General features: G+C 42.1%; 1 protein-coding gene across 1 annotated transcript in view; it reads left to right on the top strand.

Moving 5' to 3' along the window:
- The first annotated feature begins 2,828 nt into the window (after nt 1–2,828).
- Nucleotides 2,829–18,761, top strand: part of KCTD1 (potassium channel tetramerization domain containing 1) — a 34,942-nt gene continuing 19,009 nt past the window's right edge. The window contains exon 1 of the mRNA XM_080610256.1: nt 2,829–3,007. Coding sequence (XP_080466382.1) covers nt 2,844–3,007 — 164 coding nt within the window. The 5' untranslated portion in view covers nt 2,829–2,843. The remainder of the gene's footprint in view (nt 3,008–18,761) is intronic.

Below are 18,761 nucleotides of genomic sequence, written 5' to 3'. Positions count from 1 at the left end.
TGCAATAATCCAACATAAGCTATGTATTTCTTCAGAGAGGCTATTTGTCCCTGCATTATCTTTTCCACAGCTGAAACAATACAGTGATTTTACTTCATGCAGTGGCTTAATTCTGTTCTGTTAAATGTCAGTGGTCTTAATGCCATACATGTTGGATGGCGATCTGTGCTGTTTGTTGTTGGATGCTTTTTAAACACCTGGTTCTCTAAATCGCATTTCTGCTTTAATTTCTCTGAGGTAACTGCAGTAGAAATACAATTACCTGATTTCAAAGTGGTCTCCAAAACAGTAGCGAACTGGTTTTATCCAGGGAAATGTGCTTTGTGAGCTAAGGCTGGAGCAAGGTTAGCATTATTGTATTTAATATCTAAACACTGAACAGATGGGTGTTGTTTCTTGAGGTGCAATAAATGCAGGGAACTCAAAGGGGGGAATGTTGGAAAGAAGGAGGGTGATATAAAATAGCAAAAGGTTTTCTTATAAAGCATTTTTATTTCTTGGGAGTTTTAGTAAGTGAACTCTGTAAATGGCAGCTTGGTTACATCTTGGTTTTGGAAACTGGTTCCCTTTTTTCTTACAGTTTTGGGGTTTTTTTGCCTTGTAAAATGCCCACAGTCCTTTGGCCTATCTCCCATCTTGGCAGTGATGTTTATAATACACATTCTTCTACCGTTTCATGCAGCCGGCGCTATCACAGCTATGCTGAATGAGGTCCCAGCCTAACTACAATATTAACCCTGCAAATCTGTTCATTTTCTCCCCAGCAGCCCCAGGCAGGGTATACAGGAGAATGTGTCCAATTGAAAAACTATTACAGACTTGGTGGTGCTGCAGTGTGCTGAATTGCAACAGGGCTGTGTTTCTCTGCCAGAGAGAATCCTGCTAAGGGAGGTGGTGGTGTCTGTCTTGTACAAGTTATAGAATTTGTTTTTTTTTTTTAGAGTCTCAGCCTTTGTTGATGATTTAAAATAAAATCAAACTGTTAAGTCTGCTTTTAAGCACTGAAATGTGTTCCTTTACTCACACTTGCTGCTTTCTTCTTGCTAATCATCCAATGCGTGCTTTTTTGTTTTACACACCCCCCTGCCCCAGTTTGGATCACTCCTTTCCTTGTTACTTTCACCTTTCCAGTTGTTTTTTGATTTTTTCTTCATTATTTTACTAAATATCATACTGCAGATCAGTAGCATCTTGGGTGGTGGTTGTACCACATAGCATTTATAGCAGACATTAGTTTTGCATAGCGTGTGTACCTTATTTTGTCTGGACTTGTCTTCATTGCGCTGCAGGCACCTCCTCAAGCAATTGTAGTGATTAAGCGTGGTATTTCTGCAGATTTATATTAACTTCTGCTTATAAAGAAACAGAAGAAACACAGCCCTGCCCCCCCCCCCGACTTCTAAACTAGATGTTTTTCTTCATCCCCTTCATTTTTATCAGTATTTGACCTAAGCTTGCTTTTGTGTATGAAAGAAAATTAGTTAAGTACCTTGTGGTTTATAGATGCCTTTTGTTACATATTACTTGGATTTATTGTGCAACATTGGCCTGTAAATCATTTCAGTTAGACATTTACCTGGCTTGCTTTGCCCTTACGGTTTGAGCCTCTTAACAGCCATGAAAAATGGGGAAATTATGTTTTCAGTGGCGGCAGACTTTGCTAGTCTGAATACCCTGTAACTCTCACGGCCATGCTCCACTTCTGCAAGGCTTGCTGCCCAGCTCTGCAGAGATGTTTACAAGGAATCCATTACATTTTGCAGCTGAAAGACGTGTTGAAAGAACAAAGAGAGTTTTGTGATGAAATGTATCTGGCTTCTCGCTGCTTTGCTTACCTTTTAAATGTAAAACTTAGTAATTTGCAAGGGCTTTTAGTTCTCAGGGTATCCCTATAAGATTCCACCCCATGCAGAGCTTTCCTTCAGTCGAAAGTGGGGTTGTCTCAAACCGCTCTTGAATGCATTTCTATTTTAATCCATACTTTGAATGCAGCCTGCCTTACTGGCTCCGGCAAATCGCCCTGCCCTGCCCCACCCGCCGCGCGCGCAGGCTGTGTCTGCTGTTTGCTGGCGTTAACATCTCTTCCTCTGTGACTAAAAGTTGGTTTCATCAGCAAAGCATTGGCTCCTGCTCCGCTCCTGGAGCTCGCCTGCCTCGGGAAGTCGCTCCGACCTGCAGCCTATGTGGGCACGTGGGGGCATCTGTCGCCATACGTATAACTTTTAAATGGAAAATGTCTTTCTCAAAGGCTGCCGATGTCCAGTGGTCTGCAGTCCATGAGCAGTTGACTAGTCCAGGTGTTTCTGCTTCTGTTTCCGTGCTATGTGAATTGGGAGTTCGAGAGAAGAGTGTGCAGGATGGAGGAGTTGAGGGTTTGTATTTATGTTCTGACTGTACGGCAGTGATGGAGGGCTTGGGAAGGAACAGAAAGTCTACGTGGGGTCGTCTTAACTAAAGAAAATAGTAATTTTTGTGGTCTTTCTTCTGCAGCTCTTTCTGTCAGAGCCTTTATCAGCTCTTAAGTACAAAAATAACCTTTTTTCTTTTGGTATGGATTGTCTGTCATGAGCAGTTTTCAGGAAGAGCTTGTTTTATTGAACATGATTTCTACTTTGTGAGTTTTATCACTGCATTTTGCCCCAGTTATTTAAAACGTAGCCAGTAAGAGCTGGATTGATTTTTTTAAAAAACTGCCAAATATTTGTCTGTTCTTTAATAAGATAAAAGTCATGAGCAGCTGAGACTATGAGGTAGTGCTATTGACTCGAGACTGTGGATTTCTGTGAGGTTTTTAAGGAGATCATTAACTCAGGTCTATCTCTTCACAGGACAGTCGGCCCAATATGTCAAGACCTCTGATCACTAGATCCCCTGCGTCTCCATTGAACAATCAAGGCATCCCTACTCCAGCACAGCTCACAAAATCCAACGCACCAGTTCACATTGATGTGGGTGGGCACATGTATACCAGCAGCTTGGCCACGCTTACAAAATATCCCGATTCCAGGTAACTTTAAAAAGCTTGTTCTGCATGTCTTTGGCAACTCCTTTTCTTCCATTTCATGCTTGGATGTCCTGGGGCTGTCTCAGAATGATAAATTTAGTTTCTTTTGTTTCAAAATCAAATTAGGTTTCTTTGTTCGTAAGAGGTTAGAGACTGACTCTTCTTTCCCTGCTCCACTGTGTTTCAGACAAATGGCACTTCTTCAAATCCCTGTGTGTGTACACCAAAATGAAGTTGATAGTAAAGAGCACTTATGTTTCTACCACCTAGAATTCTGGTTTTGTGCCAAGGCACCCGTTCTGCGGTTTATTGCATTCAAAACCTGTAGCGATACTGCATTTAAGTCCAAAGGTGGGGGTGTTGGGGTATTTATTTTGTTTCTTTTGGAACCGTAACCGCTCTCCTGCATGTGTAATTCAGATGTGCCACTTGAGGTGAAGGCAAGGTTGAACGTAACAAATATAGAACAGCATTAACTGAATACTTTTTATAGAATCTTAAGACTTTTCAAATAATTAGACTCTTAACTCTCACCTACCTCCTGAATGAAACTTTTGTGACTCTGTTAGCTTACTGGTATTTAGCAGTTAGAAAACTTCTGCATGCACGAACAAACAGTGTATGTAGAATAGATAAAATAAGAGTGCAGCTTTAAGAAAACAGCAGTGCATTGAACATGGGGTGTGTGGATATTACATTGTGGTGATGACAGACAAACACTATAGTGATACTGTAATTCTGAGAGTTGGTTATTGGTCAGCAGGTTGATTGCATCCGCAGTACTAGTCTATACTAATCCTGCAATAGAGGGAAGGCAGTGTTACCTTCCTGGTCTTTCTAGCATTTTTCTTGATCCAGCAACTCTTGACTTGCCTCTTCAAAGGGTGTAAGGCATGCTTCACAGGATTTCGTTCTAAGCATGGGTTTCACTGGTACTACTGCCTCTGAGGCATTGCCTGTGTAGTTTTAGGTGGGACTGGAGTAGTGTTTCTGACACTGGGAGTTGACAGGACAAGAGGAAGAGAACAGTAAATAAAGAGAAACAGCTGGACACATGGCCTTTCTTAAGACAAGCTCCTTAAAGAAGGCCAGGCAGAGGGAAGTAATAGAAGCCACACTAAAGCATAGGCCCACAAGGATAGATTGGAACAATGTCTGGAAAAACTTGACCTGTTCTTTGAAAACCAAATCTATAATTTTGGGAAACTTTTTTTTTGGAGCTGCTTGTGTTCAGCTGCTAGGAGTTATAATTATTTAGAGGTTTTTTAGTAGCTGGAGTAGAGATGGTGTCTGAAACTGTTGCATGTGCAGTATGAGAGGCTGTGTCTATTAATACATGCACCTTCTGTTTCCAGGTCAAATTCACAGGACTGCATGTTACTTTAAGTGAAGAAACACTAAAATGTTTTTCATAACTGTATATGGTGGCAGTGGAATTTAGGCTTAATGTATTCTATGTTCAATTCAGCCATTGTAGCACTTGAAAGTGGAAGGTATGCCTGTAGTATCAAAGCTGGTTTAATAAATTAAGCATTTTAAACCTCTTCAAACATAATTTGAAGAAAACCCAAGCTCTGAGTTATAGTCATTTTGTTTCAAGTCGTTCTGACATGCGTTTGTGTTTCAGTTCTGACAGTAAGTGTCTTTTGAACCCCTTGATGAGTGAATATTTCCAGCATAGCAGTTAGAACATGGAATTCCCAGCCACTTCCAGAACTTCTTTTTTTTTTTTTTTTTTAACATTAGCAACTTCAAAAGAGCAGCTATTAAACTCGTTTGGATGTCAAGATGATGGCATGAAGCAATAAGGTGGCAATCATGATGCAGTCATTTGGGCTTTGTCTTTGAGACTTTACCTGAACATGGTTTTTTTGAATGGTTGTATGTGTGTACATACATATGTATCTACAGTGACTGCTGGGTACAAATTATCCAATAATATTTAGACTTTAATAAAGATTGTTTCTTGGAGCCTGACCCAGTCAGTCTATGTCTACAGTCTGATTTTGTTAGTTAATCCAAGGATTTGGTCAACATTGCTTGTATGTTTTCCTTTTCTGCCAATATCGTGTGTGTGTGAATGCAATGAAAACTAAGGCAAGGTCTCATAGATATCTTTGGCCAGTTGAAGCCTCCTGAGGCTTACTGTCACATGAAGTATTGTCTGTGAAAAATAAGGTCTTCATTATCTTGCCTGAAAGAGCACTGCTCCAGGGATGAGTCAAGGCATAGGTTGCAGGCTCCAGCATCTAACAGGTTGAGACATGAAAGTCATTAGGCTTCTGACTCGTATTACATGTAGTCTAAGGGCCAGAAGCCTAAAATGAACCTTTCATCTGTGGGCCAGGTACCAGAGTCATCTTTCTTTGCGAGATTGAAAGGGTGATATCCAAACCAGCAGCTTTGGAGTCACTGTGACTTGCTGGTGTGAAGGAGACCTGTCCCAGTAGAGCAGTCTCTTTGTAGGATCAAGTGTACTCTTTCTTCTCCTTTTGGGTTCAACAGCATCTCATCTTGTGCCTCTTTATTTTCTCCTGCCTGGACAGCAGAGTAGGAACTAGAAAGAGTACTTTAAAAACAGGCTTTCTTAAATGATATCAGGTAAAGACTTGTAGCTCACAGGGTTCATTTTCTGTAATTCTTTTGTTAAATCCCTCAACCTGTTTTGTTCCTTGATAAGTAAAATGCCTACTGACAGGTATCCATTCCTTCCTCCAATCAAACGCAGGTGTTACCATAGAAGTGTCTTACTACTGATGCTGGGTCCCTGCCCTTTGCTATGGAGATACCCTTGAGGGCTTCTCTTCAATGCTCTTGTGATTGAAGAACCTGAGGAATCAGAGCCTGTCTGTGTTTTGGCCAAAGACTGGTGCAGTGAAGCAATCCAACAGACAAGCACCTTATCCAATAGATGGTTTGAATCGAGTAATCCTAGAATTTTAAATTCTGAAGCTGAAATCATGCTAAAAAAAAAAAAAAATCCTTTAAAAATCCAGTAGCATAGAATTCAAAGGAGCCCAGTTATCTTCCAGTCCAAGGAGAACCTACTGTTTCCACCAGAAGATCCCATATCATTATTTTATCTCACCAATAGGCTTCAGGTATTCCTGAGACACCACTGAGACCATGCTTCAGGTATGATCTCATGCAGCTGAATAATACAATTTGCCAGATTTAGACTTCAAGAGGGTATCTACCAAGAAGACCTAATGTAAGGTCAGTCTGCTAAAAGAACTAGTAATTTCCTTTAAATGCCTGAGGAGGAGGCAGCTGTCCTTTTGTGCAGCGCTTTCCACCAAGACTGTAGACCTCCATGCATTCACCCATGTACAGATTGTTCCTCCTACAGATTGTTTTTGAGATGTTGACTGACGGTTATTCATATGTCCATGTGAACAGACCACATAAATTATTTCTATTCTGTGTGGAGTCTTATGGTTTTGGAAATTGTTCTGTTTTGAACAGATCATGCCTTCCTCAACAACCTTTGGTTTACTTTTAAGTTGGCAGGATGATATTTGGCAACATAAAGTTATTAAGATCTGGGTTCACTATTTTCTTTATTTTTTTTTTTTTGGGAGGGAGAGGGATTGCAAGTGAAGATTTTAAAACATAGGTCTGCTTTTCACTGCCCAGAAAAAAAAAATCAATTTTTTTATTCCAGGGAAGATGGATGTGAGCCTACTAAAGGAGCCTTTCTCCCCTGAGGGCTGAGGCACATATATGCTGTCCCATTGTTCCCTAGAGTTCGAGGAAAATGGGTTGAAGTTTTAGGATTTATGACTATGAGTAGAGGAAGCACAGGCCTCTTACTTCTGATATTTGAACCTGAGCAGCCTACTGTCCTCCTTTCGTTGCATTATCATCTTGCAATAGCATTGAACCCTTTGCTTGGAGTTTGCATTCCTACATGTCTCAGCCTTAATGCTGTCTGTATGGTATCTACCAAGAGTTATTGTGCACCAGGATAAAACATCCTCAACTGACTATCAGAACTAAATGGGAAGACATTTAACTTTGATCGTATGAGTATCAGCTGTCTGGTATCTCTGATATCAGCAATATCAGCAGTATCACAGTATGCTAGAGATTGCTAGAGATTGGAAGGGACCTCAAAAGATCATCTAGTCCAATCCCCCTGCCAGAGCAGGAACACCTAGATAAGGTTACACAGGAATGTGTCCAGGCGGGTTTTGAATGTCTCCAGAGAAGGAGACTCCACAACCCCCCTGGGCAGCCTGTTCCAGTGTTCCGTCACCCTCACTGAGAAGAAGTTTCTTCTCAAGTTTAAGTGGAACCTCTTGTGTTCCAGTTTGTACCCATTACCCCTTGTCCTATCATTGTTTGCCACTGAGAAGAGCCTGGCTCCATCCTCATAACACTCCCCCTTCATATATTTATATACACTAATGAGGTCACCCCTCAGTCTCCTCTTCTCCAAACTATAGAGACCCAGCTCCCTCAGCCTTTCCTCATAAGGGAGATGCTCCACTCCCTTAATAGTTGCCCTGCGCTGGACTCTCTCCAGCAGGTCCCTGTCCTTCTTGAACTGAGGGGCCCAGAACTGGACACAATATTCCAGATGCTGTGTCACCAGGGCAGAGTAGAGGGGAAGGAGGACCTCTCTCAACCTACTGACCACCCGCCTTCTAATACACCCCAGGATGCCATTGGCCTTCTTGGCCACAAGGGCACAGTGTTGGCTCATGGTCATCCTGCCGTCCACTAGGACCCCCAGGTCCCTCTCCCCTACACTGCTCTCTAACAGGTCGTTCCCCAACCTATACTGGAACCTGGGGTTGTTCCTGCCCAGATGCAGGACTCTACACTTTCCCTTCTTATATTTCATCAAGTTTCTCCCTGCCCAACTCTCCAGCCTGTCCAGGTCCCGCTGGATGGCAGCACAGCCTTCTGGCGTGTCAGCCGCTCCTCCCAGCTTAGTGTCATCAGCAAACTTGCTGACAGTACACTCAATTCCCTCATCTAAATCATTGATGAATATATTAAATAATACTGGTCCCAATACTGACCCTTGAGGCACTCCACTAGATACAGGCCTCCAACTGGACTCCGCCCCATACACTACAACTCTCTGGCTTCTCTCCTTCAGCCAGTTCACAGTTCACCTCACTACCTGATCATCCAGACCACACTTCCTCAATTTAGCTGTGAGGATGCTGTGGGAGACTGTGTCAGATGCTTTGCTGAAGTCAAGGTAGACCACATCCACCGCTCTGCCATCATCCATCCACCGTGTTATTTCCTCATAAAAAGCTATGAGGTTGGTCAAGCATGACTTCCCCTTGGTAAAGCCATGTTGACTGCTCCTCATAACCCTCTTATCCTTGACATGCCTTAAGATGGCACCAAGGATAAGGTGCTCCATCACTTTCCCAGGGATGGAGGTGAGGCTGACCGGTCTATAGTTACCCGGGTCCTCCTTCTTGCCCTTTTTGAAGACTGGAGTGACATTTGCTTTCCTCCAGTCCTCAGGCACCTCTCCCGTTTCCCAAGACTTGGTAAAGATGATGGAGAGTGGTCTAGCAATGACTTCCGCCAGTTCCCTCAGCACCCGTGGGTGCATCCCATCTGGACCCATGGATTTATGGATGTCCAGATTGCTCAACTGGTCTCTGACTCATTCCTCATCGACTAAGGCAGACTGCTCCGTTGACCTGACTTCATCTGAGGTCTCAGGGGTACAGGGCTCTTCAGGACTGCCTCCGGCAGAGTAGACAGAGACAAAGAAGGCATTCAGTAACTCTGCCATCTCTGTATCTTCTGTCACCAGGGCACCCATCCCGTTCATCAGTGGGCTTACATTGCCTCTGGTGTTAGTTTTATCTGCCATGTATTTGAAAAAGCTCTTTCTACTGTCCTTGACCCCTCTCGCCAGATTTAATTCTAAGGAGGCCTTAGCCATCCTAGCTGCCTTCCTACATCCTCTAGCAGCAGCCTTATATTCCTCCCAAGTGGCCAGCCCCTCCTTCCATGACCTGTAAACTCTCCTCTTCCACTTGAGCATACCCAGCAGTTCCTTATTTAGCCATGCAGGTCTCCTGGTCCTCTTCCTTGACTTCCTACGTGTCGGGATGCTCTGCTCTTGAGCTCGGAATAAGCAATCCTTGAATGCCAACCAACTATCTTGGGCCCCTTTACCTTCAAGCAGCCTTGCCCATGGGATTTCCCCTAGCAATTGCTTGAAAAGGCCAAAGTTTGCCCTGCTAAAGTCCAGGGTTGCAATTCTACTTGCTATTGTACTGGTCCTACCCCACAAGATCCTGAATTCCACCATCACCAGTGTTGTCTGTCTATCTATATCATATGTTCAAAGCATCTGGACTATTTAATTAGTTGTGTCCAAGTCATCTGGTACAAATATTTGCGTAACACCATAGAATTGGATTATTGCATCTTGTATTCCCACCACAGAATGGGAAAATTTCATTTAAAACCTTCTATATATTTGTTTATAGAACTTTTTGAGATATCTGTTTGCATTGCTGCATCTCCCATCTTGAGTTGCTCCCTGCATATGAAGAAGGGTTCTTCTTACACAGTATTTCACAATACTTCCAAATTTCTGCCCAGGGCTGTTTCAGGTTTTCATATGAACCAATCCATTCATGTCCCAGTTTTCTTACCCAATCTTTACTCTCAGCCCTCAGGGAAATTAAATTTCACATACTTGAATCCAGTTAGGACACTGGCATTTTTGAGGGGTTGGTAAGGTTTGGTTTGAGGTGGTTTTTTGCATCAGGAGCACAGAATTACGTAGAAGAATGCCCAGATTGTCCTTACCCTTTTTTGATGGTTTGCAAGTGATACTTATCTTACATAGGTTACATAGGTAGACCTCCAGGGACTCGCTAAGAATTAGGCATGTTGGCACTGTTTACCTGTTCCAGAGCTTTGGCAGGTTCTGTTGTCTGTAGACTATCCTCCGTTCCAAAATAAGACACTGACATAGCCCTCAGGCCAAACTTCTGCAGGTTGCTACACCATGCTGGAGACTTCTGGTTTGTAGGAGATATGTTGTGGTGAGGGTGTTCTGTACCTCGTGTAGATCTCCCTCTGGAACACCTCCACAAGAGCAACCCCGTCACAAGTTTCCTACTCATCTTAGATAGTACCTCTCAAACTACTCACCTAGTTACTCACCTTTTATATTTCATCGCTTGATCGCTGCATGGTCTTGTGGCAAGGGAAAAGGAGGGCTTGGGATAGAGAAATACATTGACTCTCTCACTGACCCATTCTGTGACCCAAGATAATTGATTTGACTTTGAACTTGGGTTGCTTCCTACTGAGGTTAACGAAAAAGCAATTTGTAAAATGCTTTGGGATGTTGATTGAAAGTGTAGCAGATTACTATCTCTAAGTGTAAATATTTATAGATGCCGGTAACTGAGATACACCAACATCATCAGCTGTTTCTCATCACTAACATGTATTAGTAAAAACTTAAATGTTGATTCACGAGGACCAGACTCAATACAGTTAGGCAGTATAGTTTGGTTGTTTTTTGGGAGGCAAAATAAAAACAGAACTGTCAGTGACAGTATAAATTATGCATATTTCAAGAAATTCAGAGAATTTAGACAACTGATATTATAAAGAGAAATCTCCTGTAACACACATATAAATGACGAGCTCAGAGGGGTGTTTTCTGGTCTTGGCTGACCAACATTAATTATATCTCTAGGTGTGTATATTGAACTTAGGGTATATGTTGACCTTATTTTGCCTCAATTAATGATCACCACAGGTCAGTCACCACTGTTGCCTCAGTAGAAGTGAATCTTTTCCAAATGTTAGTCCTATAATATGCCTAACTTACAAGGTCAGCAAGTTGTTGCTGCTCTTTGTGGCCGATGACTAGGTAGAAGAAATAGCACGATCAGACTAGCAGGTTCTCACATCATGTGATCAGTAACTGGTGGTGAGTCTACTGAAAGGAGCCATGGAGCCTTCCTGTTCTGAGTGTCAGTAAAAGTGGTTTTGTGTGTTATTTATTTGGAGGATAAAAAGCGGTGGTTTGTACTTGTCCAATGCTTGTGCATTCAAGTGTGTAAAATGACAGCAAAATCAAGAGGGAGGATTGCTAGAGTACTCTTTACATATATGCAGACCCAGAAAAAGTAGATATGCAGACTGAATATTGCAGGAGTTCATGCTATGCTTAACTATGGCTGCATGGCTATGACTGTGGATGGAAATATCCAGGGGGATAAATGTCCACATTCAGATCTAAGAGCCTCAGCTCCTTGTTTGTGAGGCTAGTAGTCTTCTGAAGTAACAAACATATTTCTTGAGGGGAAAGAAGAAAATCCATATCCATATTGTCAGTATGGCTCATAGATGCCTTTCCCACTAGGCTCATGTGAGGTTGTATGGTTTGGATCAACCTGTAAGTCAGAGGAGAGGTTGTCAATAACTACGTGAAGGGTTTGTGCTCTGAGAAATCCTTTCATTGCAAAGGCTGCTTGATATAAGCATTGTGGATGGAAATTCGTCAATGAGAAACAGTTTATTGTTGTAGCGTTTGTATTTTTTTCTACACAGTAGCTGAAGGCATCCAAGCAGTATTTCTCATTCTGACCAAGAAAATACGTGGGAAGGAAAAAAGGAGTGTTGAGTCTATGTGTCTTGCTGGTCTGATAATGAAAAGCCCATTAGAAACTGAGGTGTCACTGAAGTATATTCTGCTTATCAGTCATTTCTGATAGGGTCTAGGTTTCAGCCATAGCCTTGAGGTTCAGTGGTTTGCTTTGCCTTTTGCTTTACTCAGTCCTTGAACTCGGAAACCTCTGTATATTCTGTATGTTAGCATTAGGTTCTTGTCCTGCTCCCACATAAACTGCTTGCAATGTAGTTGCTAAGCAAATTGGCATCTAGTAAGTACGTAATTGCAGAAGTAAACATTTGGCTTCCAGTTCTACCATCAACACCCGTCCACCTCTTGGGTGTGTTTGGAGCTTTAGGATATAGATTCCAATTTCTGGCTTACTTCTTTCTGGTAATGATCAACCTGCTGGCTGTGTTTCACATATACAAGTCTGCTTAGCATTTGTGGATGTATTTGCAAAGATTGCATAGGAAATGGTAAAAACTGCTTAGGACAAATGCTTATCTGCATTTGTTTTAATGCAAATATAGCATAAATGCTGTGTTGGCCAGGGGAACGTCACTAGTTTCTGTTACATGGATGTTTCCTCTAACTAACTGGTCTGCAGTTTATTCAAATGTTATAACCAGACAACCGTAATCTGTCAAGCTTTTGTGTTTTGTTCTCAGTCTTTCTTTCCACCTTAGTCTACAACTCTCAGAATGTCGCTGTCTCTTTGATGCCTGCCCTTCAGTATATTGCTTCTGTTCCCATTTTGCTTTGAGCATTGACCTTACTTGTATCATCTGAATTCCCTCACTGCTTTGTCTTCATTTCTTTTTCAACTACACTTTTCTATCTCTGATGGAAGGAGTTGGAGCTCATAAAGGTCACAGGTGATCTTTACCTGATGAGATCAAGGCAGATTGCATCCTTGATTGTCCCTTTCTCCCCTTTATGGTTTTCTGGCTCATAATGGTGGGCTTTCTTTGAGTTGATAAGCAGCAAGCATGTTTTATAGATATCTCAGATGATGCTTTCACTCTTAGTGATGTCAGTTGAAAGGATGCTCTGAGACTCATTGATACTAATCTCTTTCATTGAGTCTTTGAATCAGTAATCAAATAAACTGTTTCTAGCTGCAATGCGTACATTAGCTTGGTTCTTTAGGACTCTTCTAGCACAGTTGTCTCTACACTTCATTTGAACAATATTCTAGACACTTTCTGCCTGCTTCAGAGAACTGAGGGTCTCCTGCAACAGTTTAAAAGCACGTAAGTTGATTTTGTAGCTGCTTCTTGTGGCATGATTTGTAGGGGCAGCCTTCTAGGAAAGTAGTGGGCTCAAAGTCACCTTCCCACCCAGTCCTTCCACTGTGCAGAGCAGTGTGTGTAGACGCTTGGACTAGCTCTGGTGCTCAAAGCAATATAGCGCAGTGCTCCACCTGGACTCGTTTATCCTGCTTCCAGCTAACTCAGCTGTGCTGCGTCTGGTACCCAAGCTAATTAGTGAAGACCTATCTTTTACATTTCTACACACTGCTGCATCTTGCAGAACTGGCAGTCGGTGAAGGAGAGCAGCACCAGCAGCTCAGCTGCTGTGAATCAAAAACTTTCTGTTTGAGAAGGATTAAAAAAGGTGAAAGGGAAAAGTAATGGAAAGAGGCAGGGGGTTTGTTCGTAAGATGAGATGGTTGAGTGTAGCAGTATCAAATGTAATGGGGTATACTTCAGTAGTTCATCAGTTTATAAAAATTAATTCTACCTCCTGTACCCCAGTGGGGTTTTCATAGTAAAATGTGACATGCATGTCAGTCAAATGGTAGACATAATTGTTCTTTAAGTGACCTATTAAAATCCCATTCCTTTTAATTAAAAATTGTATTTGTGTTCTTGCACAGGCCATATTTGAACAGTGGAACCTCTTTTTATATGAGTAGAGAGCTGTCACAAGCTCTGTGACATGCATAAAATGGGAGGAGTGACTGAAGTCCCAGTGCAGCAATATGTGGCTTGCCTTCGGCTCCCGCTGACACGGAGGGAGATGGAGGGATAAGCAGCATCTCCCAGGACCACACCCAAACCCTTTGCATTCCTTGCCTAAGAAATTGCTTGTAGTTGCTTACTGTGGCATAGAAAGTTATAATGCACGGCACTTGCCATAAGTGTGTCACTTCAGAGCAAATGATGGAGTACGTACTTCCACACCCCAAAAGTCGTCTTTGTGCTGTAATTAAAAAATAAATGTTGCAATGTTGAATTGGAAATATTTTGTGCCATACAATGAATTTGTTTTGTTAGGTTGCCTGGATGTAATTGCAACAATGTCAGTGTATTAAACCCTTGTCACGGGGTAATGGTTTCCTGCCGCTACGCCAGTGCCAAGAAGCACTGCTTTGCTTAGCAGCTCTATTGCTGTTTATGTCCATCAGCAGTACTGATTATTTTGCTTCTGCAAAACTCGTGTTTTCTTATTTTGTTCCCTGAATGCATACTATAAATTACAGTTCTGTGTGAATGCTAACCACAAATCCTAAACAGTGGGAAACGCCGCCGTGCCAAAGACCTGCTCTGCTGGGAGCTGGTGTTAGGTTTGCCCAAACTTGTCGGGGATCCGCAGGGAAGAAGATATTCCAAACCGTGAAGGTCTGCTGGGCCCCTTCTACCCATCTGAAAATTGATCCCTCTTAAACAGTTTAGAGGGCCCTCGGGCTCTTACAGCTTACAGAAAAAATGAAAGCCCTTCCTGTCTTAGAGCAGCGCAAGTAGTCAATACAAAGGAGAAAAATGATCTTTTAAGTGTATCCCATTGAATCCATTATCTTGAGAGCCTGTGGATGATCTTTCATCAAAACGTCATCTTGGTGGTATGTGGGGGAAAGGGAGAGGTGACATTTGGGGATTTTAGTGAAGATGCTGCAGTACTCTCAGCGCCATAGGACAGGCTAAATATGATACAAGGCAGAAAATGAGAGCTGCAGGAAAACTGGTATGTTCCTCTTTGTAACAAATTGAATTCATATTTTGTGGGTTTGAAACAGGTAAATTGTTCAGGTAAAGTTTTGAATGTTTCTTTTGTATGTATGAAAGTCCTATTAGGCATCTTGTATGAGAATTGCTTTGTTTTCAATCAGAATACAAACTTTCAAAAAAGAAAAGAGGAAAGGAAAAACAATGTTTGTACCATCAATGCATTTTAACCTTGTGCTGGGAGGTAGTGAAAGGGTTGGACTGATCTCTCATGAGCTGCATTGGTGTTGAATTTCTGGTTTTGTGAGCAAGTGTCAGAACTGTTAGTTTTTAAATCTTTTGCATGTCTGTGCTAATGATTCACATGTTTTTCTTAGACTAGCATGAAAGGAAGAACTTTGATTTCTGTTGTTCTGAGTTTACAGTATTTACTTAATGTCATACTGGTGTGTTTTACCAGATTATGTGGTTAGGAGCTGATCTTTTGCTGTTGGTGTTTCCTTGCTACAAATAATAAGGATGTTGCTCTTTGGTAGATTTTATGCAATAAAAGAGAGAAGAGATCAGATTTGTCTCCAATAACCAGTAGTATAAATAATTCAGAAGTGCTGTTGAAATAAAAAAAGAAAGGGTATATTTTTGGACTGCAAAGGGAAGAATGAAGAAGCAGGATTTTGGAATGCAACGGGGTTGTTAAATGCACGTCCTTTGGGGTGTCCTCCATTTCCTTTGGTGAAAGGTTTGCTTAAATAAACTGAGCAGTAGGCAGTGGGGTGTGTGCCTTTGCACAACATACACCCAGGTGCTTTGTTGGCCAGGGCGATCCTAAAGGCAGAGTGCTGTCAATGTTCCTAATTGGTTATTACCCAATAACACACACCCTCCAGTGTCTTGGGACTACAAAACAGTTTTTACCTAGCCTTCTTACATGAATAATGAAGCACTTCAAATATTCATCCAATTATAGTCAGCCTCTCTTTTGACTAAGGGTTGCCAAATGCAATTGGACATACTTCTGACATAGAATTTCAGGCTATATCTATGTTGGAAGGGTTTAGTCATAATTCTTGACTTCTGGGGAGAGATTAGATAACACCATGATGGTAATTTCTCCAGCCTCAACAGCTATTGCTATTAAACTCTAGTTTACTAGCAGTATAATTTCAGAATTTTAGAAAAATGTTGGGTTATTTTTAATTCTATACTTGGAGCTTGTCTCATGAAACAGTTCATGTTCTGTTTTGAACAATAAGATGATTTTGCTTGCTCTCCAAATGTTGTGGATACAGCTGCATATGACTGAAGTCACTATCAAGCATATGAAAAGCATGCAAAGTTTGCCTGTTTACTTTTCAAACGTGTAGATTGTATTTATTTTGTATCTATTTTTTCCAAACATTTTGCTGTCCATCATGATTGGCTCCTGATATGCCAGTGTCTGACTTTTAAATAGGTTTTTCTCACGTCTTGCTAACATTCTCAAAAGCAATGTCCTCATCCTTTGCAGAGTATTAAGGTGAAATTTCACTTTACTAGCTTCTCCTGTGAATAAGCTTCCCTGAATGTTAATCTTCCTTCTGGCCTTCCAAAACCTGATAAAGGCATGGTGCTGTACCCCCACTCATGGCAGTTTCTATCCCCGGTGTAGTAACACTACAGGGAGTCACTCTGGCTCCAGCATGATGCTGCAGGGTAAAGCCCCGTGACAGTGTCTGTCTTTCTGGTGCAAAGGAGATATACCAGAAAGGAAATGGTGGTAAATTTTATTCTAGGAAGATGTAAGCTGTGGAAATAGTGGCAGGAAAGATGCCTCACTGCTTGTATTTCCCCCATGGAAGATCTAACTGAGGCAGAGGAGAAAAACTGCTGCTTTTCTGTAGCTAAAGTGTATTTGGAGGCTCCACTTTTTATCAGGCATTCTCATTTTCCCAGTTTCTAATGCTGCTGTCACATAAAGCTGGGCCTTAGGCCATGCCTTTCATACCAGCCTTTTCTTGCTTAGTAGCTAACCCCAATAAACTCATCAGCAGAGCTACAATTGGTGCTTCTTGTGTCCGCTTTGGATTAATGGTGTAGCTCTCTGAAATTGAATGGATGCTGCTCTTTGGATTGCAGAGGTCTCATTCCAGGTTGAGCGTTTAATTCCCTACTTGGAAAGTAGAAATGAAAGCACTAATCAGGTATGTTTTGTGCTTCTCTCTTTGGTAGGCTCAACAAAAGGAAGGGTGAGAAGGATGCTATTGGAAATCACTGCTTCTGTGATATCATTACAAGGCATAAAACATTGGTTTGAAAATAGAAATGGCTGGTATGGCTGTGACTTTCAATTGTGTTTACTTTCCATGTGGGTTACTTTGTTTCCTATTAAAATGCCGAGTAGCGAAATCAGAGGTGTGAGTCCTTCTTCCTCTTCTTCATTAATGAAGTTCTGGAAACATGACAAACCCGAAGGGCCGTGAGAGTGAGGAAGAACATACAACAGGCTTCTGTACCATGCAAAAAGCATAAAGCTAGTAGCTCAGTTCTCATTCTCCAGGAATGTTTCTTCTGAGGGCCCTTCCTGTTGCTGTGAAGGACTTCAGGAAGGACTCTATCCTTTGGCCTTGCATAGTTGAGTATTTTTCTTTGCAGTCTGCTTCCGCTGGAAAGGTGAGTCGTGGTGAAAGCTTTATCAGCTGGAAACTTCAGAGACTGAAAACAGGACAAAATAAATGGGGTGAGGTCTCCAATAAAAATAGAGTCAGTGAAATCTAGTCCTGCTAAAGGTCAGTTTTGTTGTAGCACATTGCTGACCAAATGTATGTCTGAAATGAAGGCACATCCATCATACTGGAGAGAGTTTATTTTCCTCATCGCTGTCCTAATATTATTCTGCCATAGTAACAAAACACTTGTAGCAGTGAGGGAGCAGAGCGGGAGTGTGGGTAGTACAGGGGAGAGTTTTCCCTGCTTCAGAGGTTAAGGTGAAACCCATTCTTCGACTTGTCTAAACAATAAGCAAGTGATGTGCTCCCAAAATTAGATGTGGAGGAATTTAATTTTGCCCATGTTTGCAGACTCTAAGGAGCAAACTCGTCTTGTCTGACTTTGATCCTGCAAAGAAGCCGCTATCCACAGTCATATATTGGCTATTTCTGTATCCCTCAGTATTGTTTAGCAGAAGATTTTCCATGAAGAGCAACCAACCCTTGAAGCACAGTGGAGAAATATTTATTTCCTTCGTCAGTCTGTTGTGAGATTCAAGTCTTAGTCAACAGTTCTCACCCATCCCAGTTTAGCAAAGCCCTCACTAACTGCATTCGCACTACCAGTGTAGATGTGACAGACTCCTTCCTTCCTTACAGCAGTGTAAATCCCTGGGGCATATCGCTGCCAGAGGTCTTTCAACATCAAAGGAGGTACGTAGTGTCTGGTGGCAATTAGAGGCAGCAAAGATCACTTGTGTGATTATGCTGCTGCTGCCCACTGCGGCTGGAGCTCTGGGTGGGCTGCTGGATGCAAGCATGGAGTGGGGAGCTTGTTGTTATGGGCACAGCCGATGAGCAGTAAGGCTTGGGGCAGGCATCTGACAGGGGCTGCTGCAAGCAAATCTCAGTGTCTTGCTGCTTTTCTATGGACTTTATCACCGCAATATGAGTAGTAATATCACAGAGCCTGATCTGGCTTCAGGTGCCTTCTCCCTCCTGTTAAAACCCATCACGAAGCAGCTCATTCTGCCTTCTGCTTCACAGCTGGACACCCAGGGCGTTTCACCTCCTGTGTTTTTTTGTTAGGCATCTTGTGGTGGACACTGGGGGAAGAAAAGCTGTGCAAAAGTGAGTGGCCAAGGAGTGCACTGTAGATTTCCATCAAGGGATTGCTTGGTTAATGCAAATAAATGCAACTTTTATGCATGTGGTGCTTAGCAAGAACATATAGTTTGGTCATCTGGCTTCATAGTCAGATTTGGTTGTTCTCAGACATTGTGTTTTTCCAGACTCCTTTCTTTCATTCTGCTAATTGGCTTCTGCCTGCCTCTAAATAGTGAAAAAGTAGGTGTTTAGGAAAGTAATGGAAAATGATCAGAATCATCCTATAGCCCCAAACTGTTTGTTGTATCACCGGTGGCTTCTGGAGAGGTGGTTTTCTGATGAAACAGTGCAGCTCTTCATTACCCCAAATTATTTTCAGGCTTCTGCAC

Source organism: Psittacula echo, assembly GCF_963264785.1.
Source record: "Psittacula echo genome assembly, chromosome: 2".
In the NCBI taxonomy this organism is placed as follows: Eukaryota; Metazoa; Chordata; class Aves; order Psittaciformes; family Psittacidae; genus Psittacula; species Psittacula echo.
This window is presented reverse-complemented; position numbering and strand designations above follow the sequence as displayed.